At 40.9% G+C, this 8,985-nt stretch overlaps 1 protein-coding gene across 4 annotated transcripts; it reads left to right on the plus strand.

Moving 5' to 3' along the window:
- Positions 1–1,739: 1,739 nt before the first annotated feature.
- Positions 1,740–7,163, plus strand: LOC133118350 (glycine N-acyltransferase-like protein 3). 4 transcript variants are annotated; one of them, XM_061228261.1, is made up of 6 exons: positions 1,740–1,803; positions 3,614–3,718; positions 5,924–6,031; positions 6,180–6,300; positions 6,398–6,530; positions 6,764–7,163. In XM_061228261.1, exons 2-6 carry the CDS (start codon positions 3,644–3,646, stop codon positions 7,161–7,163), a joined length of 837 nt encoding a protein of 278 aa, XP_061084245.1. In that variant the 5' UTR covers positions 1,740–1,803; positions 3,614–3,643. The 4 variants fall into 4 exon arrangements, with proteins under 4 accessions (XP_061084245.1, XP_061084248.1, XP_061084249.1 ...); XM_061228263.1 differs by having other exon boundaries at positions 1,784–1,895; XM_061228264.1 differs by lacking the exon at positions 3,614–3,718.
- The last annotated feature ends 1,822 nt before the right edge of the window (positions 7,164–8,985 follow it).

The following is an 8,985-nucleotide window of genomic DNA, read 5'->3' on the forward strand; positions in this document are numbered from 1 at the left end:
CCGTTTACTGACAATTCTTCCATAATAGTCACAATGTAGTATGGAACCATCCCTGGGCTGGTAAGTACGAGCTGATGAGAGTCGGTTGCGTGGCCTAAGAACATCACGGAGAAGCGGGAGCATTTCTTTAATTTGAATCAGTGAAGATGATAAACTATTTTACTCTGTCTGCCTGGGTTAGATGAGAAGTTTAATTGGTGGCACGTGCTATGCAATATAGCCTACTGCTGTCCTGGAATTTAAAAAAAACTCCACTTCTCTATATTTGGTTCTTATCATGTTTAGAGGAAATATTGATGCTTTTAAGCCAGATTATGTCTGAATTTGCTTTGCAGACTAAAAGTCCCATAATCACATTGTGCTCTTGGTCTAGTGAAAATGACATAAAGGGAGGTAAAAACATGAAATTAAATATTAACTGATCAAATTGGAGAACTAGCCACAGTTCTTCTTTGGATTTAGGCAGCCTCAAATGATTCTGTCTCTTCATGTAATCCCAGACAGACTCGATTATGTTGAGATCAGGGCTCTGTGGGGGCCATACCATCACTTCCAGGACTCCTTGTTCTTCTTTACGCTGGAGATAGTTCTTCATGACATTGGCTGTATGTTTGGGGTCGTTGTCCTGCTGCAGAATAAATTTGGGACCAATCAGATGCCTCCCTGATGGTATAGCATGATGGATAAATATCTGCCTGTACTTCTCAGCATTGAGGAGATTGCTTCTTCTTGATTTGTTCAAAGTATCCAGTCTTCCAGATTCACGGTGTTTCAAAAGATGAATGAATGAGTGTGCATGTATAGGCTATGTTTGTAGCTGAAATGCTAGGCATATGTTATGCAGGATAGACTATAAAGCTATAAAATAGCCCAAACAAAAAAGGATATGTCGGGACAAAATAAAACTAAAGAAAGCTCTTCTAGAAAACTTAAACTTCCTTTACAAATGAAAACAATTGAAACTTTAAAGCAAAGCTTGTTAAAAAAAAAGAAAAAAAAAGAAAAACCGATTTCAGCTCGGCATCCTTCAGGTGAGCACCTGTCTTCAATTGGCAAACTCTGCTTGCATCATCCAGTGGTGCCCTTAAATAGTCAAAATTTGTTGTAGCTGGCCAACCTTTGGCTCCTACACACCGGCCCCTATTGTTTGCCGTGTGTAACATAACAATACACGAAACAAAATTTAAGGAGGCAAATCAACATCAAATCTTTCGTCAAATCTTTCGTATTCCTACAAGTCTACTTATGTGTGTAATGCATTATGTGTGTAATGCAAACGTATGAATGTGTGTGTGTGTGTGTGTGTGCGTGCGTGCGTGCGTGCGTGCGTGCGTGCGTGCGTGCGTGCGTGCGTGCGTGCGTGCGTGCGTGCGTGCATACTTACATGGACTTGTCATTTTCTTCAGTGTGACACTTGGACCAGCAGGCAGACCTTACTGATAGGTTGTTCTAGTGTGCTAATCTTAGTTCTCAGAAGTACACTCCTAACATGTCCTCTTGAATCTGCTCTAGCTTTCAGTACTCTACCCATGAGCCATGAACATCCAGGTTTGAAGTTTCTTTTGGTGCGATTCCACTTTTGCCTTGATTGCATTAGAGGCAGGAATTCCTTTTATCATGACAAAACATCTAATGCATACATGACCTGCAGAAGCTTGGTACGCTGCTGCCAATGAGGTTAGCCAGAAAAACTAGTTTGAAGACACACCCCAAGAACTCTTCTTATCTTCCAAACCTATGTTGCGATCATCAATCAGGACCAAGGTAGTAGGGTGAGAACATTGATATTTGTGCAGTCAATAGGTAAGTTTGTGTTAGCTATTCGACTCAACCTTCCGTTTACTGACAATTCTTCCATAATAGTCACAATGTAGTATGGAACCATCCCTGGGCTGGTAAGTACGAGCTGATGAGAGTCGGTTGCGTGGCCTAAGAACATCACGGAGAAGCGGGAGCATTTCTTTAATTTGAATCAGTGAAGATGATAAACTATTTTACTCTGTCTGCCTGGGTTAGATGAGAAGTTTAATTGGTGGCACGTGCTATGCAATATAGCCTACTGCTGTCCTGGAATTTAAAAAAAACTCCACTTCTCTATATTTGGTTCTTATCATGTTTAGAGGAAATATTGATGCTTTTAAGCCAGATTATGTCTGAATTTGCTTTGCAGACTAAAAGTCCCATAATCACATTTTGCTCTTGGTCTAGTGAAAATGACATAAAGGGAGGTAAAAACATGAAATTAAATATTAACTGATCAAATTAAAGACTGATCAACAGGTTCCTAATTGGTGAAAGTCTGTACACCTGGCCATGAAAGCTAACCATTAGGTGATGGGCTAATGAAGAAAGCTATAATGAGCTAAACCTGTATTGTGTTAGTTTGAAGGGAAATAATATGAAATAACACCTGTGGTCAGTGACCTCATTAGGAGTCTTTAATTTGATCATCTGAAAAATGTTTCCTTGTTTTTTGTCATTGTTTTCAATGCAGCACGATAAGCACAATGTGTGCATGAGACTTTTATTATTTCAGACCACGTCAACATTACCTCTTAATCTAACCTCTAGAATAGGCTGGATGAAGAAGCTTGATTTATTTTATTTTTTAGGGAGGGAATGCAAAACCTAAGTCTACAGAAAGACGTTTTTAAAAGAAATGTGGAAAAGAGTCACGGATAACCACACAAGAGTCTGTGATATCCTCACACTGTGAAATGCACTGGGGAACATTCGTTTGAGTTGAAGTTTTGCCTACTTTCCCTGCTAATCCACAGTAAAAACAGATGAACAAACTTCTCATAACAGTCCTTTCCGAATAAACGTACATGCAGGCATAGATGTGTACGAATCATCTGGGAATAACTTCAGTTGGTTGTGATACAAACAGATTGAGAACTGGGCTATGGTCAAATCCAAGAAATATTCTGCACTGTGCACTCATTCTCCCAAAGTCGCTTGCTTTGGGAGAATGTGACACAGCAACATAACATAAATAACCTGCAGACCAACAGACCAACTGGGAGGAGCAAAGGTGAAAAAATATATGTATTAAAAAAATCGAAATCCTGAGTCCGACAGTTTATGGAACTTAACAACCACTTTCAGTGCGATTCCAACGGAATAATTTTTTTTAAACCGGTTTTTGCTGACTACGTCTAGCTTATTCCTGCACTCGTCTTGAACAATAAAAAAAACGAAAACTTTGAGAGTTCGTGGTCTGCAACGGAGCCCTGAATCTGTGTCCGAGCCTAAAAAAAAACTTTTTATGTTTTGGCTATGTTGTAGGCAAGCCTATAATGGAGAGTACTAGATGGTTAGGCTATATTTATGTGGAGGTGCACATCAGTCTAGCGGTGCCTATAGTCTGTGGTGGCGAAAATGAAATGTGCCACAACCAGTTTTTCTGATGCACACCCACCGTCTTTTTTCTGCCTAAACTACTGATAAGAAACCGTGACTTATGTAAAGTTCAAAATCCGAGGCGGTCAGTGGAGTTTTGACTATATGATGTCATATTAGAAACATATCTCAAATTTGAAACTTTCATGAGTAATTCTTTAAAGATTATTTTTTTTGAAATGTAGTTAATATAGGCCATCATTCTTTGTAGGTTTTTAGCTGGATATCGTGTCTTGAAAAGATGAAGATTTTAAATAAGGCTGCATTACAACACGCAGAAAAGGTTCTGTGGTCATACTTACCAAAAGGCTTCATGGTAATGTATACATTATTTATTTTGGCAGGTACCACAAAGAGTGAAATCACTAGAAGTAGCCTAGATGGTGAAAATAGCTTTGTGCGGGAATAATTAATAATTAAATAATTAAATAATAATTAAAATAATTGTATTGAGCCAATTTGAAACCAATTAATGGAAATCTTTAATAATTGCACTGTTTATTTAATAATTTATTTTCTTAATTTTTAAGGATAAATGTTTCTATTTTTTGTACTGTTAAAGCATGCACCCATCTGTTCTGGTTGTATACTGTGTTGATACCGATATGTAGAGGGAAGGATCCCCCCTGGTCATTTGACATGGATTGTCACACTGGGCGGACAGAGGAACCAGAAGCAGACATAGGGGTGTAGAAAATGGCAGGTTTACTAGCAGATGAAGGGGCAGACAGAGTGTCATCGCACACGGGCAAAAGTTCAAAAACCAGGGGGTCAGACAGGCAAAAGTAGATCCAACAGAAGAGTCCACAAATCAGGCAGGGGTCAAACGCAGGGAATCCAACAATAAACAGGGCAAGGGCTCGGGAAAACAAGGCTTGGGAGAAAACAAGGCTTGGGAAAACAAGGCTTGGGAAAACAAGGCTTGGGTGAAAACAAGGCTTGGGAAAACAAGGCTTGGGAAAACAAGGCTTGGGTGAAAACAAGGCTCGGGAAAACAAGGCTTGGGAAAACAAGGCTCGGGAAAACAAGGCTTGGGAGAAAACAAGGCTTGGGAAAACAAGGCTTGGGAATAAGGAGGCTAGAACAGGGAACGGAATAAAGGGCTCGGGACTCAAAAAAACAGGACAAGACGAACTAGCAAGGTGCAACTGAAAAGGACAGGTATAAATACACAGGGGAATGAGACAAACTAGGCGGGGCATGGGAGTGAGGGCGGTCTAACAACTAAACATCAGGTGAGACACATGAAAGGGGAATAGCACAACGCGGACTGGAATCGCAAAGACACACATGTAATACAAATGGCTCCGGACTAGGGAGTAGACAATTGCACAAAATCAGGAGATGCAGAGATACGGAGAGACAGGTGCGAATACTTTGCTGAAACTAAGCAAGTAATCAGTGATAGAATAGGGAGGCGGAGTTACAGAACAGAATTGAAACTGGAGATGCGTTAGTAAGTTAGTTCAGTGATTTAAATGACAAATACCCAAAACTAATGAATGTTAGTTTGTTAGTTTGATGAACATATTACTGTGTTAGGATTTGTACAGTACTAATTATACTATGTTAGTTGGGATTAGTATATTAGTGCTGTGTACAAACATGAAATGGAGAGAAAGCAGGAAGTAAGGAATGCAAGATTGGAAGGAAGGTTGAACCCCGGAAAGACCGTAAACACCCGAATAGTGGGGCATGCAGACAAGGGAGTGACTGGGCTCATACACATTCAGACTCGGACATCACAGGGGAAGACGAGTGCAAAGACGAATGAATATAAACAGAACACCAGACATGAATATGAAAAATAATAAATGACAAGAATAATGATAATAAACAATGATAAACTAACAGACAGAAAACAGGAACATAACAGTGGATATTTTTTATGACACCCCGGTTGTCCCAGCCACGCCCTGATTCATGCTCTATAAAGCACTGGAGTTGGCACGGAACATTTGATCAGCCCTGACTTTGAGTGGTCTACACCAGAGAACCATGGTTACAACATAACCAATACGCTCTCTTTCATATGGAGACTATCTCTCCACTCTGTTCCATATGAATGGGGAAACTGTGCAAGACACCCCACAAGGAGATGGAGCAGTAGCACCCAGCAAGGTACAAAACAAACAAACACGATGTGCACACCTGACAGGGAAGAGATGCACGGGACAAACAGAGAAACAGAAGAACTGGAAGGCAGCTCAGCCTGTAAGATGCAAGGCTGACTGTAAGTGTCAGTTTGACACACTAGCTGAGGAAGGGCTGAACACAAGCTACTGGTCCCCAACCCAGCCAGCTTTGATAGACACAACCATCATTCTGGTCTCATCTCAAGTTGGCTGTTTGCTGTAGACTGGGCTTCATAGAGCATTAATCAGGGCGTGGCCGGCAGTCAGTGTGTCTGAAAGAATATCCACGTCTAATGATCAGGGCGATCCTTCCCTCCACACATGGAATGTGTAACAAAGTGGAGAGAGTCTCGGTATGAAGAACATTTTTGCATTTTGTCCTTTAGGCTTATGGATATCTGTTTGCTATGAATAGAGACAAACGACCTACACTAGAGGTTGTTGTGGACTCCTGGCCTGATTTTAAAACCATCATTTGTCGACCGCACCAAAAGGTGAATACATATTACATATTATGTATGTGTATGTTCAATCACTCATTCTGTTTATCCAGTCAATTTCAGAATTGTACTGTATTCATTATCAATACATATTACATGTGTCCATTGTTTGAGTAACTGTTTTTTTTAATGGCATGAACAGAGTGAACACACCCTGCTTTATAATGAGGAACTGACTTTCTTCAGTACTGATGAGAAGGTTCTTAAGAGAATGTTGACAGAAGACAGCATCTTAGATTGGAATAAATACTTCAAAATTGGAGGTGAATCATTTTTTTCCTCCTTTTTAACCTTTCTAGCCATTGCAACCCTCCATGTGTTTTTATGATTCATATTATGGGTTTCTCTTGTTTTCTGAAGGGATTGACATGCTTCATACCACCATGTTGAAGGACATCTCTGCCACAAAAAACGTCACAATGAGACCGTGTGGTGTAACTCACCTCCTGGAATTACAAGACCCAAATCACCTTCCTCACCTGACAGTGAGCAGGTACATTCAGTTGGTCATTCCCATTCTCATATCTTTAGTTGAAGCTCCCTTGCATTTGTCACTGGAGGTTTTTGTGTTTTTGTTGAGACATACCCAATGGTGTGGAACTGAGTGTCCTCTCATTGGCACAGATACCATACTGAAGTTTATTGACTAAATGAAATCCAAATGACTGGTCACAAAACAGGCCTTTTTCCTCTACCTGTGTTCTGTGTTCCTGTCCTTCCCCACAGAGATGTGGAGGCCAGGATCTCCTCCCTGAATGAATTCCATGTCGGTTTGGTGAATGAAACCTGGAAACGTGGAGGTGATGAAAATGGTTTCCAAGTAATCAAACATCTGATAAGCCACTTCCCCACATGTTGCATCACTGATGAAGAAGGCCGTCCAGTTTCCTGGGTGCTGCTGTATGATTACTGTGCCATGGGGATGGTGTACACCCTGCCAGAGCACAGGGGGAAGGGCTATGCCAAGATCCTGGTGAGCACCATGGCAGCAAGGCTCCATGCCCAGGGTTACCCTGTGTACTGCTACATCGAGGAGGAGAACCAGGTCTCCTACAGGCTCTTTAAGAAACTGGGCTTTACTGAGGACCCCTCCTACAGGGCCACCTGGTTTGAGTTCAACTACTAAACCAGTATTTATTTTCATGAAATTATAAGTGAGTTTTTTTTTCTATAATACCTGTTATGTAGATGTTTGCAATAGAGCTCGGCCTGTGATTTATTAATGTTTAACTTGCACAGTTACTCAGCCTGTGATTTATTAGTGTTTGTGTTATGCCGGGGGGAACAGAGGAACCAGAAGCAGACAGGGGTGCAGAAAAATGGCGATTTAATATCAAAAGGGGCAGACAGAGCAGAGCCGAAAAACATGCCAGGGTCAAAACCGGGGGGTCCGTCCAAAAAGGCAAAAACAAAAACAAACGGCTCCGGACTAGAGAGCAGACAATTGTAGAGAATCAGGAGATGCAGAGATACGGAGAGACAGGTGCGAATACTTCGCTGAAACTAAGCAAGTCATCAGTGATAGAATAGGGAGGCGGAGTTACAGAACAGAATTGAAACTGGAGATGCGTTAGTAAGTTAGTTAAGTGATTTTAATTACAAATACCCAAAACTAATGAATGTTAGTTTGTTAGTTTGACAAACATATTAGTGTGATAGTATAATTAGTACTGTACAAATTCTATGTTAGTTGGGATTAGTATATTAGTGCTATGTACAAACATGAAATGGAGAGGAAGCAGGAAGTAAGGAATGTAAGATTGGAAGGAAGGCTGGACCCCCTAAGCACCCGAATAGTGGGGCACGCAGACAAGGGAGTGACTGGGCTAGAAAACATTCAGACTCAGACATCACAGGGGAAGACCAGTGCAAAGACTAACGAATATAAACAGAACACCAGACATGAATATGAAAAATAATAAATTACAAGAATGATGATAATAAACAATGATGAACTAGCACACAGAACACAGGAACATAACAGTTTGACTCACACTGATACTCAGCAACTTCTCTTTGTGAGCATGGACATATATATAAAACTTATTTGGTTGACATAAAACTGGAGGCAAAGTTATCTCATTATAGGAGAGACGTTACTGCGGGATCATCAAGCAGCGATGTATTTTCACTTTCCTGTGCCAGGCCACAAGAAGCTGAGGACGGAAAGCACCTGACCACGTTCTGGAAGTAAGCCATGCTTTCATATTCTATTCAAGCAATAATGTAATCGAAAAAGAGTTTTATGCTGCGTTCACATCATTTCGGAATGACCGAATGACCAGCTTCTGACTGGGGAAAACAGTTCATGTCAACTTCTGAAATCAAATGCGAGGCAAAAAAACGTGCCCTCTTGCCTACGCCAAGCCCCAAATCTTCGAATAGGCTCAAGCAATACATTTACGTAATGTTAAGAGCGGCTATACACTTAGACTTGTAGGCTTCGCTTTTAGCAAACTTCATGTGTTTTATGGAATTTATATTTTGACAGATTTGTGTTCGCAGTGCATTCTGTTGTGTTGGGCGAGATGCACATGGGGGCGCTAGCGAACACACTTTCACATGTTCAACGTCATCACCCTGGAAATATACATTTTAATGTGTTTTACATTTCAATAACATTATGCTAAGTGTTCAGAATAGCATATACTGTTAAGGGTTTTCATGTACTTTATAATGAACCAGGTTGTTTATGCATCCGCATTGTATCCTAAATGTTATTCCTGATTTTGTGTGTAAAAATGAGGGTGAGAAAACACAACTAGTTTAGGTTGTCCGGAGCGGACCTAAGTGAGAACTGCATTAAGTGATACATTTGGGTATAAAACCCTGGCCCGCGAAAAGCGAGGCGGCGGTTGTGCCTGTACTCGGTTGAGGAAGTGCATGTTGGAGCCATTGGAGAAACTTTGCAGTAAACCCTGAGACAGACCCACAAAATCAGGAGTAAT

This window comes from Conger conger, chromosome 18 (assembly GCF_963514075.1).
Source record: "Conger conger chromosome 18, fConCon1.1, whole genome shotgun sequence".
Classification (NCBI taxonomy): domain Eukaryota; kingdom Metazoa; phylum Chordata; class Actinopteri; order Anguilliformes; family Congridae; genus Conger; species Conger conger.